Source organism: Hoplias malabaricus, chromosome 4 (assembly GCF_029633855.1).
Source record: "Hoplias malabaricus isolate fHopMal1 chromosome 4, fHopMal1.hap1, whole genome shotgun sequence".
In the NCBI taxonomy this organism is placed as follows: Eukaryota; Metazoa; Chordata; class Actinopteri; order Characiformes; family Erythrinidae; genus Hoplias; species Hoplias malabaricus.
Genome location: NC_089803.1, coordinates 68391637 through 68409790, shown reverse-complemented (window position 1 = coordinate 68409790; position 18154 = coordinate 68391637). Strand labels below are relative to the sequence as shown.

Here is an 18154-nt window from a genome sequence, read left to right as displayed (position 1 = left end):
ACGCGCAGAGGACCGAGGCACAGTAGCAGCTGCAGACGCGACAGACACAATGCCGACCTGTAATAATGTCCACAAACTGTTTATCTGAGAAACCCAGCCAAAGCCATCAAACGGAACAAGGACACAGAGACCTCAGCCCCACAGGCCTCAGAACAATAAACACAGATATCTCCATAGAAAAAAAACAGCACTCATATTCAGAAGCGGTGGTGAATGTTTAATTTTAACTCATTGCTTTTCGTTTTTTTTTTTTTACTGAGAGGGACATTAGGAGAAGAATGTAGAACGTTAGGCGAGTGAAGGAGGAAATGTTAATTGTCATGCACTAAGAAACACGCACTCACACCCCACAGTGGCAGAAGCTGTGTTGGAGGCAGTGGCAGTAGAAAAGGCTACATGTGTAGGGCTAGAAACATTGGTTACATCGTGCTGTTGGCTGCCGCTGGAGGGGTGACGCCTGAGGGCCCCCTGAAAGGAAGTGCCGCTCTGGAACGCACTCACTACATCCATCTGCAAGGAATCAGAGAGCATGACAGGAGGGCCCAAAGATCGCACACAGGAGAGAGAGGAAGAGAGAGAGAGAAAGAGAAAGGAAGAAATAAAGAAAAGTAAGGGGAGGGAGGATAGAAGGAGGAGGGCACCCATATAAAGAGAGGACAGGTAGCAGCTGAGAAGAAAGGCACTGTATGGAATATTGTTGATCCCAGTTAACAGCCTCCCTGATATCACCGATCAGCCCGTATCTTAGGTCAGATCCATCAAAACGTAACGGCTATTTGCCTGATTTACCCCGTTTACGTCAGTTCAATTCACGTAAGGCACTGGCTACGCTAAATCCCTCTTAAGCACGAATCAATCATAAAACTCACTGAGGAACCTAGGGTTCCTGGGTTCTATGGGTTCAGGAGTGGAAGGGGCAGAGTAACATTACCTGAGTCTGTATGCGATTGAGCCCTCGGAACCAGAGGATCTGCCCCCTGCGTAGCTCACGCTCAGCGTGGTCAATCTCATCGAGGTCCTCCATGTCCTCCAGCTCTTCATCTGGGATCTCCTCCTTCTGGGTTCCGTGACCTGCTGTCTTTAGGAACTTAAGGCGACTTGTGGGAATGGTGGAAATAACCTTTACACGAGGAGAACAACAGAGAGATCGTTTACAAAACCAGGTGTCCATGTTTAAACCATTTAAAACAAAACAACAACAAGGAATTCATGTGAATTCAGCCCCTTTTACTCATTGTTCTACACGGTTTAACCACAAGGGGGAAGTGTTCTACCACTCTATAAGTAGTGGTTGGCAATCACAGTACTGAGAAGAAGTACTCTGTTTATTTTCGTCATAATAAGAGTCTAACAGCTCTGCACAGTTGGGTTTCACCTGATACAGCTCACTAATAACCATTTACTGCATCAAACTGACAGGGCTGGAGACCTCTAGGACACAGGGCTGGAGAGGGACCAAGTGTAGGGAAGGACTGGTCTGAGTTTCTCTCGTTGCCAAGGCAATAATGATCCAGAAACACGGTTATTTTTACAGTTTGGGCACTTCACTAGCAACTAACTATAGGCTAAGATTTTTCACTAACAGACTCTGGTCTAAAAGACTCTAAAAGACAGATATTTTTCAAAACAATTTGCAAGTTTACCTGCCCCCACAGTAGACATCCGAAGCCTAAGAAGATGCACCATAACCACTGGTCAATGGAAAGGCCGACACAGCTGAAGGGCTTCCCTCCAAACTGCACAATCACAATCTAAAAAGAGGAGGAGGTCACATTTGTAGAAGTTGGAGAAGCCCAGAACGGGACCTTTTATGAAAAAAAATAAATTAATGGCTGTTGTTTTTCCTCAGTCAGAACCCACCTGGATGACAAAAGTGCCAAAAACAATGGAGCAGAAGATCAAGTTGTTGAAGATGCCTTCAAAGACATTTCTTTCGCCATGGATCTTGCGTGCGTTGATTTCATTGAAGAGCTGCATCATGACAAAAGTGTTGAAGACAATGGTGTAGTGTTCAGAAGGAGGAGCATGGAGTGGGGCATTACGGCCACAGTCTATATCAAACATCTTCTCACCTAAAACAAAAAAACAAAAAAAATCCTCTTCTCAGTGTTCATCAAATCCAAAGATTAAAATGAGGAATCACTGTGCAACTGATGAACGGAATCTGTCTCGATGTCAGTGTATGACCCGTCCAGTCGAAACCAGCTGCGAGCTGTTTGCAAACCAGGTGTGAATATGCACAGACATGCAGTCTTTGTTACCTGCAAACAGCAGAGTGAAGATGATAGTCAGCTGGTAGACTCCATGGCCCAGGATGTTCTTCATCATGGTTCTGGAGATGAGGGGCTTGTTGCGCCCATAGGGTTTTCTCAGCAGCAAAGACTCTGTGGGTGGCTCGGTGGCCAGAGCCAGAGAGGCAAATGTATCCATGATCAGATTTACCCACAACATCTGTACCGCTTTCAGAGGAGAGTCCTGGACACAAGGAATAAACGATATACCACATGAGGGTCAAGTAAATAACTCCCAAACATTTCAGAATGATGTTCAGAACACTGTGTTCTTAATAATCACACCCAAAACAGGGTGAGCAACATGCAATCACAGAAGAACACAAGTCTGTCCATTGCCTGTATTTTTCTATTGCATTTATTTTGAGCAGTTTGTTAATAAACACGAAAAATACAAATGTAGTAAAATAGGACACAAAGCAAAATGCAGAGAAGTAGTGATGCTATAAATGCATGTCACGGTTCCCAATCCAAACATCCATCCATCCATCCATTATCTGTAACCGCTTATCCAGTTCAGGGTCGCGGTGGGTCCAGAGCCTACCTGAAATCATTGGGTGCAAGGCGGGAACACACCCTGGAGGGGGCGCCAGTCCTTTACAGGGCAACACACACATACACACACACACTCACACCTACGGACATTTTTGAGTCTCCAATCCACCTACCAACGTGTGTTTTTGGACTGTGGGAGGAAACTGGAGCACCTGGAGGAAACCCACACAGACACAGTGAGAACACACCACACCCTTCACAGTCAGTCACCCGGAGGAAACCCGCGCAGACACAGTGAGAACACACCACACCCTTCACAGTCAGTCACCCGGAGGAAACCCGCGCAGACACAGTGAGAAGACACCACACCCTTCACAGTCAGTCACCCGGAGGAAACCCACGCGGACACAGGGAGAACACACCACACTCCTCACAGACAGTCACCCGGAGCGGGAATCAAACCCACAACCTCCAGGTCCCTGGAGCTGTATGACTGCAACACTACCTGCTGCGCCGCCGTGCCACCCCTCCAATCCAAACAATCAGATGCTATTCCTTCCTAAGTTGATATCTACCTAGTCGGCTGGACACAAACAACTAGATGTGTCCACAGCAATTGTAAAAGGTGAAAGACTTAAAGACTAAACATACACCATGAGCCATTTTCCTCAGACCTTTTGTATTGCTGCAGGTGTTAAGCTTCTCTAATTATTCTTAACAATACATTCATGCAAGTTATATTGTCTATATCCACATCAACGTCACTTTCTTTAAGAAATGTACATTTCTGTAATACTTTCCAACAGTTACATGCCCTATTTTCTGCAGCAAAATAAATCAAGGTAATACCAGATCCCTCATTTACTGCCTGCAGGTTTCGCCCCAAAGTAACCATTCTGAATGCGTTCAGTCTCGATGAATAGTAATCAGCTGAGGGTTCTGTCAATCAAACAGGCACATAATCATTATGCCCTTGCTTTTCAGTGTTACCTGTGTGATGCAGGCTCCGGTAAAGGCCACAATCACAGCCACTATGTTGACAGTGAGCTGGAACTGCAAAAATTTAGAGATGCTATCATAAACATTTCGGCCCCACATGACTGCTTTGACAATACTGCTGAAATTGTCATCGGTGAGAATGATGTCAGAGGCCTCTTTAGCCACGTCTGTGCCAGCGATGCCCTGAAAACAAACAAACATTTATCAGCACCCACGACATAATGAAGCACAATTCGTATTTGTATGTGAAATACAGGGGTCGGACAATGAAAGTGAAACACCTGGTTTTAGACCACAGTAATTTATTAGTGTGGTGTAGGGCCTCCTTTTGCGGCCAATACAGCGTCAGTTCGTCTTGGGAATGACATATACAAGTTCTGCACAGTGGTCAGAGGGATTTGAAGCCATTCTTCTTGCAGGATAGTGGCCAGGTCTCTACGTGATGCTGGTGGAGGAAAACGTTTCCTGACTCGCTCCTCCAAAACACCCCAAAGTGGCTCAATAATATTTAGATCTGGTGACTGTGCAGGCCATGGGAGATGTTCAACTTCACTTTCATGTTCATCAAACCAATCTTTCCCCAGTCTTGCTGTGTGTATTGGTGCATTGTCGCTCTGATACACAGCACCGCCTTCAGGACACAATGTTTGAACCATTGGATGGACAGGGTCTTACTGGTGCAATGTGCAGTTAATGAAGATTGTCCACCAGACTGCTCCAATTTAGCCATGAAACCTCCCACACTACAATGACAGGTGTTTCACTTTCATTGTCCAACCCCTGTAGCTTTAAAAATAAAAAACAATACCATGGCAAATCCAACATCTGCCTTTTTCAAGGCAGGGCCATCATTGGTACCATCTCCTGTTACTGCTACGACTTGCCTCTGTTCGATTACAGTGCTGTCGATGATACCTGCAAAGAAGAGACCGTTTGTAAAACTCTTGTAATAACCATGACAGGCCAAAACAGCAGGTGGACTCATCATCAGCAGGTTGTGTAATCAATATGAAGTGGGGGAGAAATACCTTTAACCAACGTGTGCTTGTCTGTAGGCGAAGACCTTGCTAGCACCCGTAGTTTAGGCCAAATCTTATCAATCCGCTCTTGTTCGATCTGTTAAAAAAGGGGGTGCGTCAGTCAGTATTTCTGAAGGAGTCTCTGAGCGTGTAGTCTCGCAGAAAACAGCAATGCCTCTCTCACCTCTCCCTTCTCGTTGCGTATCCGCCGATTGAATTCCTTTCCCTCTAGGCAGAGGAAATCATCTCCAGGCTGCAGGATGCCGCATTTGGTTGCTATGGCGCGAGCAGTATTGATGTTGTCCCCAGTGACCATGCGTACTGTGATCCCGGCGCGCTGGCACTTTCTAATGGCATCAGGGACCTGAGGAAGAGAGCTGGGTCAGAACGCTGCTAACAGCCTCAGCATTAATAGTGTATATGAAATCTGAAAATGGAGTACCACTTTTTCAACTGATTAAATAGCAACTAAACTAAATGTGTACCACGAGATTGTAACTTGTAAATCGTTAATTAAAGCCTGTATGATGAGAAATAAAAAGCGGCCAGCGGTCGTACCTCGGGTCTGACCGGGTCCTCGATGCCAACTACACACACACAGGTAAGGCTGGTGAGAATGTCGCTCTCATTTTCCCAGTCTGGTTCTCCATCAGTAGCAGGGAAGTCCCTGTAAGCCAGGCATATTGTCCTCAAGCCTTCAGAGGCCATTGGCTCGATCACCTTCTTCACCATGTCGTCCCGGTCTCTGGGCCGGAACACCTTGGCTTCACCAGTCGCAGTCAGGATCTTATAACACCTACATGAGTAGAGGAAAGCCGAAAAATCACAATGTTATGAAACAGCAGGCAAGCCGTCAAAGTCCAGTCCAGTGCCGTCACTTAAAATAAGGCGTGCTTCCCCTTATTTTAAGTCTGAAGGAAGCCTACTTTTTGAGCAGAATCTCTGAGGCTCCTTTGCTGAACATGCGAAAGCTTCCATCAGCATTCTTCAGCACGGTGCTCATGGATTTCCTGACAGAGTTGAAGGTGTAAACCTTGTAGAGCTTCTCCTCAGGGATCTCGTTGCGGATTGCTTGATAGTCCTTTTTCAGGTCCAACACAAAGCCAAGCAAGGCACATTCTGTTTTGTTGCCCACCTGACGGGGCAGCCCACCCTCCTTCTCAGGGGACTATGATTGAGGGGAGGAGAGGAGAGGAGAGGAGAAGGAAATAAAATAATAAAAAATTATAACCAGAAAACGGCACATGTACAAACTCTTTCCAGGTAGTTTTTGTTAAATGCAATAAAAACAAGAATATTTGGTTTGTTCTGGCAACTTTCTCTGATAACCATCGGGATATTCTCTTTCATTATTTGCACAGAGGACAGGAAAGATCTAAAGATTGGACGTCTGGTTCTATTCACAGGTTCTTGTTTTACTGCCTCAACATTTACAAAAAGGATTTGTACTCAAAGCAATTCTTAGGTCAATTCCAGCTACAATAAGCCTGAAAAAAAAGTTCCCATGACAGTCATTTTTAAAAACTATGCGCTAATCAAGGAGACAAATGATAGGCTCTTGATTTGTAAAATGGATTCAGGGGTGCTCACCAGGATCTTCGTGGTGTAAGCACAGTTTACACTGGTTCCCAGAATGAGCAGATCCATGATGCTGGCAGGTATGACCTCCGGCTCAGGGAGCCTCCTGTAGTGCTTGTCTGCGATGTACACTTGCACCACAGTCATCCTGTTCATGGTCAGAGTGCCGGTCTTATCTGAACAGATGGCGGTGGCATTGCCCATGGTCTCACAGGCATCTAAGTGCCTCACTAAATTGTTGTCTTTCATCATTTTCTGAAATAAAAAAAGTAATTACATTTTTAAAAAGTATAAATAATAGTAATAAATATATAGTATATTAATAGAAATAAATACATAGTATAATAGTAATATATAGTTTATAGTATATTAATAGTAATACATATATAGTATAATAGTAATAAATATATAGTATAATAGTAATATATAGTTTATAGTATATTAATAGAAATACATATATAGTATAATAGTAATACATATATAGTATAATAGTAATAAATATACAGTATAATTGTAATATATAGTTTATAGTATATTAATAGTAATACATATATAGTATAATAGTAATAAATATATAGTTTAATAATAGTCATAAAAAAGAATACATAATAAATAAGCAGGATGAGGTGGGCAGATATGTAATACAAGATTAAAAAGAAGAGATCCTAAATTCTTGAATCCAAAAACTGAAAAACAGCCCTTGAAATGTGTTATTAGAGTGAGGCACAAAGTAAGAATCAAAAAGCGAAAAAACCAGGTGGCTGAGTACTACATTAGGAAAGTGGGGATGCCAGACCGGAATGAATAAAGTGATCTGATTAGTGGACGAGCAGGTGTTGTCCAACATGACCCTGGCAAAGGAGATGTTGTGCTGGCTTTAAGGTAGCATGTCAGGACAGGTCATGGAGACTATTGAGCTGTCTGCCTGTTTTAAGATGCTTCTAGACAGAGCTGAAAGGACATACTTTGACAGAGTAAGCCAGCGAGATCGTAACAGCAAGAGGCAGACCCTCGGGGACAGCCACCACCAACACGGTCACGCCAATGATGAAGAACTTCACGAAAAACTGGATGTAGATGGGGGTGCAGGTTTTCTCCCAGGTAATGCCTTGCACCCAAAAGGTGTTCACTATAAACAACACCACCAGGATGATGACTGTGATGGCAGACATCACCAGACCTGCACAGAAAGGAAACAGGCAAACCCTTAAAATCAGTGCTTCGAACTAAACGCTTGAGAAAAACAGCTTGGCAACAGCTTTTCAAAAGATGGAAGAGTAGGATTCAGCAATTAAGCTGTGAACTAAAACATACTGACCTGCTTTGCCGATTTGGACGGCTAGTTTGGTCAACTTCCCCTGAAGAACAGATTTCTCCTTCTTTGGCAAGTTGGCTTTCCGCTTCTCCTCTGCCTCCGTCGCTTCATCGCTGTTCAGCGGCTGCATTTCCATCGCAGCTCCATCCTGAGCTTTAGCTATATGCAGAAAGAGTGCAAAATGGGAGGGAATGGAGCCGCATGAATAGACATGTTGAGAAGAAAAGTACAGTGGAACCTCTACTTACGAACTTGACCCGTTGCGTGACCCGGTTCGTAAGTGGAAAAGTTCGTTTCTGGAGTCAGTTTTCCCCATTTAAAATAATGGAAAAGCAGTTAATGCGTTCCAGCCCCCACCCCGAGAGTCACCGTTTTTTGCACTGATATATGTTTACAACACTCTCAAATTAGTAAAAAATACATGTAGCGTTACTAAAAATAAAAAAGAAATACAGTGGTAACAGTAATAAAAAAGAAATAATAAAGTTGTAAGTGGTTACACATCGCTACCTTGAAGACGTGACGACTGGCTGGAGGAGTAACACAGGCACTGGCTGTATGACGGGAGGTGGGGGGGTGGGTGGAATAACGGAGAGTAGGTGGTGAATGTGGGGAGACGAAGCGTAGATATGGCTTAACTTAGCACGAATTTCGATGTCTGCTATTTATGCTAATGCTAAATTGCTAAAGCTACAATTTGCTAATCTTAAAAGCTCACTCAAGTCTGGGGGACGTTGGGAGACTCGCCTATTGGGGTCAGTGGCCATTTCCAGCCGCCGGCTCGGAGGAGGCTCGGGTTCGTTTCTAGAGTCATGGTTCGTTGGTGGAGGCAAAAAATATTCAAATGCCCGGTTCGTATCTTGGAAAGTTCGTTAGTAGAGGTTCCATTGTATTTTAAAATAACTGCAGTAACATTTGCATACACACTTGTATTTGACAGGATTATATTTATAATACAGCACTTTAGCAGATGCTCCGATCCAGAATAACTTTTTTTAAAACTGTTACAGAGGTAGGCAACTGTATTATTAAGAGTCTAGCCCAATGACTCATACTGGTGTAATGTGGGAATTTACCATGGTCATGTTCCAATCAACACTACACAAACCATTTACAAATTTTAAATATAAACCACACTGACACGTGTTCTCCTGCCCATTACTTTGTATTTTCCCTGCTGTAACTTGGAGGGGGGTATTTCATAAAGCATTTCAGTCACAAGCTATCTTGAGGCTCTGAATGGTATTTGTCATCTGGCTAAAATAAAAAAAGTTCTGATTTGGAACATTACCCCCTTGATCCAACTCATCAGTTAATGAACAACAAGCATCTCCAGCTGAACTGAACTAAGCAATGCTTGAGACTAAATATAACTTGAAGAGCTGTAGTAATGCACATCCACTTTTGAGAATCTGCACCTGCTTTTCACAAATTTAAAGAAATAAACATTTCTATCATGAGTGACTAAACTATGCTATATGGATTCATACACACGTACACCATCCCTTAACCGTTTCTGATCTGATTAGCGCACCATATCATGGTCTGAAGCCAAGATAGGTATGGCCTGTGTTTGCATGTAACGCAGGTTCTGTGTATTGGGGGTTTGTTCTCCACTCACAGGGCTATAATCCTAGTGTGAGCGATTAAACATCACTATTGACAATCTGGAATACATCCAGTCCTGCTTCTACACCAATCACAATAACCCAGTCACACTTAACACACCGTAGATCCTTATCCTAATTATCCTAATATCGCTTTCCTTTGCAAACCAGCAGCCGGCACAGAGGAGCACAAGGGGCACAGGACAGACAACAATGCTTTACAGTCTCTCAAACACACACTTTAATAAATACCCTATAGTATCAATAGGTTAAAGGAACGGCTTTAATGCAAGAACTTCGGAGACTGCTTGCTAAGCCGATATGCCGTCATTATGCATTAAAATCAATAGGGTTACTCACCTTTCTTTCTGTTCTCCACAGAGCCATCTTGCTTTTTGTCTGGGGAAAGAAAACGTGCAGCAGAAAAAAAACCCAAAACTTATTTAATAATGACCACTGTGCAGGACCCATTCAAACATTTTCAATTATGCAAATGCCCTCCTTAATGTAATGGGGTGAGAGATTGCGGTTTGAATTTTCATAAGTGTAAAAATAAATAAATAGATAAGTAGTTTACTGGAGCCTCACTCCAACATGAAAATCCATTATTGTTGCCAGGCCAAAGACATGCTTTTCCCCACTCACACACACACCCCGCCCGCCCCCCTACAGTGACGTGTGTGTGTGTGTGTTCACTGAACCACAACTTGTGCAACCAACCTCTGTGAGCACTGAACTCTTAAAATATCTAGGAGGCATTCACTTGAACTGCTACCACATGTGAGCAGGAAGCTGCTGAAATTCATTAAAAGGCCATAAGCTAATGGAGCGCAGCAGAAATCCTTGCAGTACACTCAATTAGGGATGTGAATGTTCTCTGAAGGTATAAGACATCGTGAACCTTTATGAGACTAAAGAACGCTAAACAACAGACAATAATTTGGTGTCCGTTTGGTTCCCTGCAGGTTTGCAATGGCAAAACAAACAGAAACCGTAAGTGAAACTAAGCTACATTTGGAAAAAATAAATAAATAAATAAATAAATAAAAAAAATGGTACCATCACATCCTGAAGTCACTGCAGATTTTCCTTGAGAGATGTGCTCTCGATATGCACCACGTCCCAAAAAGTATCCAGACACCTCTTAATTAGTGAAATTAGCCACTTTAAGCTGCAATTATTTCTGACATGAATACACAGCTTTGTATAATCTCCACTAGCTCCAGGCTGCGAGGCACTGGAACTGCAGCCTCTGGAGAGATGGATCATCCTACAATATATTTCGAGAGGTGTTTCGGATTCAGAGGATGAGTATCTGACTTGATAAATGCAAACAAATCCTCACACCATCGGTCCAACGTGTAACAAAGCTTTCCCAGAAGAGCGGAAGCTGTTATTGAGGCAAAAGAGGGTCAAAGTCCCAATTAAATACCCTTTATTTAAGAAGAACTGTGGGATTACCTGGTCTCTACCAACTATTTTGAATATGGTGTACATTTTGAAGATGATTTCAACACAATAGCACATCCCTGAATAAAAATCATAGCCCAGAACCACACAGGCGTGTCAATGCTAGCAAGAAGTTGGTATATACAGGGGTTAGACAATGAAACTGAAACACCTGTCATTGTAGTGTGGGAGGTTTCAGGGCTAAATTGGAGCAGCCTGGTGGCCGATCCTCATTGCACCAGTAAGACCATGTGCATCCAATGGTTCAAACACTGTGTCCTGAAGGCGGTGCCGTGTACCAGGACGACAATGCACCAACACACACAGCAAGACTGGTGAAAGATTGGTTTGATGAACATGAACGTGAAGTTGAACATCTCCCATGGACCAGGTGTTTCACTTTCATTGTCCGACCCCTGTAGTTGCAGTTTCAAACTTGTATATTGAAATCCAGAAACTGTTGGTGACACTACGTGACTGTGATTCACACAGCTAGTTGGGGGTGTGGGAGGTTGGTTGGAATATTTACACTGCCTGTCTATGTAACTGTACATTAGCAAAAACATAAATCAGCGCCTGCGTACCCTGATATCAAAGCATCCCTAAAATAAACAATGCAAATATGTGGCGACTGCAGAGATGCACCCGTAATTAAAGAAGGAAGTACTATATTTGGTACAAGACTCAAACTGACTTCCACCCACAGCGCAGTTCGGTAGAAACCGCAGTTCTTTGGAAGCCCAAGTAAAAATGTTTTTAAATGATTCACAAGTTTGTAAAAGACAGTACACAAAAGATAAGATATTCGAGCTTCTTGAGGTCAGTCTATTTATAGATATGACCCTTTGATGTATTTAGATTTCAGCACTGTGATGTCAAAATGAGGGCTCAACTTGACCAAAACACCTAAGTGTACACTTAGGAAGAACAGGTTTCCGTGTAGGTCTACGGTGAACAAGCAATATCAGCGGCACCATAAAGAACAGGGTTCATTGGAGGTTTGTGCTCTAGCCCTTTTTGAGCTAATTAAAGAACAGCAGATTTTTTTGTTTCCTTCACAACTCCTTGCTAAAGTTGTGCCACCACAGCCACACACTGAAAACAAGTGGCTATTTTAAGAGGCAGGTCAAAGAGTGCAAGAGAGACATACTTTTCTTCTCCTTCTTCCGTTCTTTTTCTTTCTTCTTTTCCTCCTTCTCCTCGTCTTCGTCATCTTCCGATCCCGCCCCTAGTAAGGTGAAGATGATTCCAGTTTGGGAGTTGACTCCAACAGCAGTGACCAGCATTTTTCCAGAGCCCTCCATGACATGGGTACCTGCAGACAGGATGAGACACGGGTGATTTGACGCCACTCGACTGCAATAAACACAACAGCATACACACACACAAACACACGTTGTGTGCGTGCACTCTGATTTCTGCGTATCTGGCGTCTAAATATGGGTTGTCAGTGTTCAGAAATCAAGCACTTTGAGATGACCGTAATGTCCTAATGACCTAAAGAAACAGCTCATCGTATCGCAGTCTTGGTGTCCTCTCTTTTATGCCTTTTAACATATTCATTTAGGTGTATGCTGACACATTTGCGACAGCTTGGGTGCTTATTGGTAGCAAAGAAAGGGAAGCATATTTGAACTGGATACTATGCTGAGTGGTGCATGGCGATGGACAAAAACATATTTCCGTGTTATTAGTCCCATGTTCAAATACTAGGACACTCAGTTTGTATTTGTATGCCTTAATTTGGAGGTTGGGCACAGATAGCCTTTCCATTTATTGCTGTTGTGATTGAGGTGTATTGCTTTGTTCTAGTTTTAACTGTAAATGTGAATGTGCATTGTTTAACTACATTAAACATTACTTTTATTCATTCATTTATTATCTGTAACCCTTATCCAGTTCAGGGTCACGGTGGGTCCAGAGCCTACCTGGAATCATTGGGCGCAAGGCGGGAATACACCCTGGAGGGGGCGCCAGTCCTTCACAGGGCAACACACACACACATTCACTCACACACTCACACCTATGGACACTTGAGGCTGCACTCGCCTATCTACCTATAAATGTGTGTTTTTTGGATTGTGGGAGGAAACCGGAGCACCCGGAGGAAACCCACGCAGACACAGGGAGAACACACCACACTCCTCACAGACAGTCACCCGGAGGAAACCCACGCAGACACAGGGAGAACACACCACACTCCTCACAGACAGTCACCCGGAGGAAACCCACGCAGACACAGGGAGAACACACCAAACTCCTCAGACAGTCACCCGGAGGAAACCCACGCAGACACAGGGAGAACACACCAAACTCCTCAGACAGTCACCCGGAGGAAACCCACGCAGACACAGAGAGAACACACCACACTCCTCACAGACAATCACCCGGCGGAAACCCACACTGACACAGGGAGAAAACACCAAACTCCTCACAGACAGTCACCCGGAGCGGGAATCGAACCCACAACCTTCAGGCCCTGGAGCTGTGAGACTGCGACACTAACCAGCTGCGCCACCGTGCCGCCCCATTACTATTATGTGCTATACCCAGGGGGTATTTCCTCTTTCTCTAAACAAATTAATAATCCTGTTTATGACATATTTTAAAAAAGAGTTGTATATTTGTTTGTTTTCTTCTGTTAGCAGAATTGTAGAGAGTGAGCTTTGTGTTTGTGCAAATCAGGTTCATTCATTCACAGCTCATCGTACATAAACAACACATTCGGTTCAGATTTCGGTTTTCTACGTTACAACACAGACATGCATCTTCACAGAAGTATAAAGAGAAGGGGGGAGAAAAAGAAATAAAAAAATAAATCACACACAGTAGTGCCAGTGCTGGTCCTGCTCATGTCCTCTGGGCTTTCTCATGCAGGAATGGAAGCTCAGGGGAATTTTAAGGAAAAGCTGATGTTACAACCGTGATCCACAACAGAGGGATAGAAAAAAAAAAGGACCGATGTTCCTGGAGCACTGCCTATTCTGATGGAGAAGCAGTTGTTTCACATGCTGCTGCTGTCCTTTACTTTGTCTGATGTAGCTCTGTAGTCACTGTACCTCCAAATTTATTTGTTCTGACCAAAGCTACTAGCGGAGTTATATATAACTCACAATCTGGAAGTACAGAACAAACTCAGCGGCATTTGATACATCACCATCTATGGTAGCGACTTAAGTCACCAGCATAAACTATATTTAATTTCTTTGACTGCCAAATGTCATGAATAGCTTTGATATCCGTACAGCAAGATAACTGCTGAAAAAGTCCATTCAATAACAAATCTAATGGGGAAAGGGGCCTAGTCGTATCTGGCTGTAACTGATATATCGGAATTTTAATCTTCATGAGTTGGTCAATGTTTCAGCACAAACCCCCAAGTACTTTAGGAACGTTAAGAAACATATCGGTAAGTGGATCAAATGCCTTTCATAGAAAGGGATTAGAGAGAGACGAGTTTCTGCTCTTTTGAGGACAGTGGAGCGCCAGAGTCCAGTTCCCCAGAGCTAAATCTTTTATAAGGGTTTGGCTGAAGATAAAGGCTGGTGGATTCATGGCTGTTTAAGAAGTCATGATGACTAGGGTATGGAAACGAGGATTGGAGAAACTGGATAGTCATTTGAAATGAGGTTCCTGGCCAGTGTTAATGAATAGCCACCATTTTAACTCCTTCATCCGCCAAACTTTATCTGGTTTATTGTCCTAGACTATCCTACTTGGGTTGCAGCAAAAGGAAGGAGTAAGAAGTGCGAGAATGTGAGGTGGAGAAATGTGGGCAAAGGGCAAAAACCCACAGTACGTACTCATATTATTACAGATAAATATGGATAGCCAGATGGCTAAAAATTAGGTTACGGAGATATATGATACGAGGCAAATACCTGACAACAGCATAGGATCCTTCTCTTGTGTTTTCTTCACATGATCTGACTCGCCTGTGAGAGAGCTCTCATCAATTTTGAGATCGTTCCCTTGGATGAGAACGCCATCAGCAGGTAAGAGGTCACCTGTAGAACGGAAAAGCGTGTGGGCATCACACTGGTTCAAAACATGCACCGATAAAGCAATGTATCATTGCATGCTATAGACAATAAATATAACTAATTATGCACAAAAGACAGGGGAGCAAGGCACAAGATATTATATAGCTACTTCTAAAGGAATAATTATTTATATTTAAAAAATGATTTTAAAAAATAATAATAATCAGAGCTTTTTCATACAAGCCAACTTTGTTCCAAACACCAAATTTCAACCAACTAAGCCACTTGGAAAACTGATGGGGTGGTCATATTATTTCAGTAGGCTGCCTTAGTCAGAAAACACAGGGTAAAACAGGTTGTTCTGATTTTTGCTGTGCTTCTGGCATCAAGTGCAGAGACTTTAGAATTGTCCTGCCCCCTTGTCCGGGTCTTGTCTGGAACTGTCTACATGCTGTGTTCTGGAGGAAGGTGGTGCTAAGTAGTGCTTCAATTGAATGCCAATGTAAAGCGCTGCTTGCTTTTTGCTCCGATATCTTCAAAGTTGTAATTATTGTGGCAAGTGCACGTTAGCGTATCGTGTCCTGACAATACACTGAAACATTGCTGCTTTTAAAACCTGTCTCTGTGACTGTTACAAATGCCTTCATTTCAAAAGGCTGGCACTGAATTGTGAGACAGACAGACTGACAGCAAGGCATTGAGGCTGCTGTTTTTCTGTTTCAGACACAGCCAACTAGTGCTGAGGAATAAAAGCACCGAGTAAAAATCTGTGAAACTCTTGGGTCGGGGTGAACAGCTGCTCATTATCATTTTAAAGAAACAGGCTCTGAAACTGGCTCTTCTGTAGTGGAAAACATAATAAAAATGTTCCCTTTCCCTAGCATGTCCCATTAAAATAAAGTTAAAACAAATGTATTTTCAACAGATGATGGTGCCTGACATCCCCAACTACAAGTTGTTCTGTGGGAACTTACCATATTTGATTTGTGCAATATCTCCAACTACGATCTCAGCCACGGGGATCTGAATGACCTGCCCGCTGCGGACCACTGTAAACTTCTGCTCTTGTTCAATGCGGCTCTGTAAGCCACGGAACTGCTTCTCTTTACTCCAGTCATTGAAGGCAGTCACTAGCACCACACAGATAACAGACAGAAGGATAGCTGCTCCTTCTATCCATCCTGCCTCTGATTCTCCTTCATCTTCCACTCCTCCTGTTCCCTCCCCACAGTCTACATATACACGCACAGACACAAAACATATGATCAGCAACACACCGCCACTTTCATCAAAAGAGCACCTGCTCAGTGTTTGACGACCGCGACACTGTATGAACTGAACATCTGTGTCAAACCACGACATGGATCCTAAACAAATACTGCATCAATAATCAAAAAACCACAAAAGCAAGAAGGAAACTTACTTGTATCGCTTGATTCCGGAGGTCTATAAAAAGAAAGGCCTAAAGAAACTATGGCTGCAACTTCTAGAATAATCAACGTTACATCCTGTAATGCTTCCCATACTAATTGAAGAAATGTTTTTGGCTTTTTTGGAGGTATAAAGTTCTGTCCAAAGTTTAATTTCCTTTTATCGATGTCTGCAGGTTGCCCACTTAAACCTGGAAAACAAAAGAGAAAAACAGAAATTAACATTCACCTTCCAAGCCAATTAACAATAGCCTATATCATTTTAAAACAGCAATGACAGTACATTACATAACAAAATAATATAAAATCCACCAATCTGCTTGAATCCCTACACTGCTGGTGATATAAACAGTTTAATATGGGTCCAGTTCCACACCTGAAACTTTACTCTGTACATAAGACTTGTCTAAATGCACTGCATGAAACATTTTAGCAAATAAAACAAACAAAACCTCCACACAAACACTGCTTTAATCAAACTGAAGACTGTCGTTGGGCCCGGTTCCCACAAGTAAATCCAACAGCAAGTACCAGTACCGACTGAATTATTATTATAATAAAAAAGAAAGTCTTTTTTATATTGTTTGAATCTTTTATTTGATATAAATCACCTGGACGAAACCCACGCAGACACAGGGAGAACACACCGCACTCCTCACAGACAGTCACCCAGAGGAAACCCACGCAGATACAGGGAGAACACACCACACTCCTCACAGACAGTCATCCGGAGGAAACCCATGCAGACACAGGGAAAACACACCACACTCCTCACAGACAGTCACCCGGAGGAAACCCACGCAGACACATGGAGAACACACCACACTCCTCACAGACAGTCACCCGGAGGAAACCCACGCAGACACAGGGAGAACACACCACACTCCTCACAGACAGTCACCCGGAGGAAACCCACGCAGACACAGAGAGAACACACCACACTCCTCACAGACAGTCACCCGGAGGAAACCCACGCGGACACAGGGAGAACACACCACACTCCTCACAGACAGTCACCTGGAGCGGGAATCGAACCCACAACCTCCAGGTCCCTGGAACTGTGTGACTGCGACACCTACCTGCTGCACCACTGTGCCATCTTGTTCCAGATCTTTTTTGTTTTTATATATATATATATATATATATAGCTTTGAAATCTTTTTTTAAATTCAAGATACTATTGGTTGCAGTTTTTCAAAGGAAATATTCAGGAGCGGTTTCTACCTTTCTCATTTACACACCAAGATTTGCCAACTCCCTGAATTATTTTTATGATATTATGAACTGGTCAGAAACACACACTCTTTGCAGTCTTGTGTTCAGCATTTTAGTGCTTTTTTCCCCCTTTATTTTAGAAGATCCTTTTCTTTTAAAGCCCCCCAACTCTGGAACGATCTTCCAGAAAATGTTCAGGATTCAGACACAGTCGCAATCTTCAAATCTAGGCTAAAAACTCATTTGTTTAGTTTATCTTTTGGTAGTTAATGCTCCCCCATAGATGAAGGCGGTAGAACCCGGGGGTCCATGGACACAGGGAATTATAGTAAACTAAGATGCTGGTGTCGTCCCGCCCACTCATGTTTGTCGACGGTGGAGCGGAGGGATGCCAGTGTTTCAGGATGCTCCCGCATCCGTGTGTCCTTCTGTGTGTGGTTCGCTCCTTTTAGTTAAAGCTGTCACAGTCAGATCTACTGGAGACCTCAGCCACACTCTGGAAATGTTCACATTCTCTGCTTTACATTCACCCAAACAGATTAAAACTAATTCCATCCCTTTCCCTTTGTCCGAGTAAACGATCGCCCACCTGTCCGTCTGGACACTGATGGATGACTGTTGAGCTCCTGCTCCACGCTTCAGACCAGCTGCCCACGCTCATGCCTCCACCACTTGTCTTGGAGCTGCCCACTGACGTTTTCATGGACTCCTAACTATTATCACCAGTAGATTGACCAGAGGAGGGTAGGTCCAGAAGGCAGTGTGAGCCTTGG

General features: G+C 43.3%; 1 protein-coding gene across 2 annotated transcripts in view; it reads right to left on the bottom strand.

Moving 5' to 3' along the window:
- atp2b1a (ATPase plasma membrane Ca2+ transporting 1a) overlaps positions 1-18154 on the bottom strand; it is a 48452-nt gene continuing 30298 nt past the window's right edge. Inside the window, exons 3-21 of one of the 2 annotated variants that reach the window (XM_066666930.1) lie at positions 16160-16357; positions 15711-15968; positions 14635-14760; positions 11904-12068; positions 9665-9703; positions 7701-7856; positions 7348-7562; positions 6395-6637; positions 5731-5972; positions 5363-5600; positions 4989-5168; positions 4814-4901; positions 4594-4700; positions 3777-3968; positions 2262-2475; positions 1861-2072; positions 1644-1751; positions 932-1120; positions 1-510 (exon numbers count right to left, since the gene is read on the bottom strand). In XM_066666930.1, coding sequence (XP_066523027.1) covers positions 319-510; positions 932-1120; positions 1644-1751; positions 1861-2072; positions 2262-2475; positions 3777-3968; positions 4594-4700; positions 4814-4901; positions 4989-5168; positions 5363-5600; positions 5731-5972; positions 6395-6637; positions 7348-7562; positions 7701-7856; positions 9665-9703; positions 11904-12068; positions 14635-14760; positions 15711-15968; positions 16160-16357 — 3362 coding nt within the window. In that variant the 3' untranslated portion in view covers positions 1-318. Of the gene's footprint in view, positions 511-901; positions 1121-1643; positions 1752-1860; positions 2073-2261; positions 2476-3776; positions 3969-4593; positions 4701-4813; positions 4902-4988; positions 5169-5362; positions 5601-5730; positions 5973-6394; positions 6638-7347; positions 7563-7700; positions 7857-9664; positions 9704-11903; positions 12069-14634; positions 14761-15710; positions 15969-16159; positions 16358-18154 lie in introns of those variants that run through there. The other variant, XM_066666931.1, reaches the window with a different exon arrangement.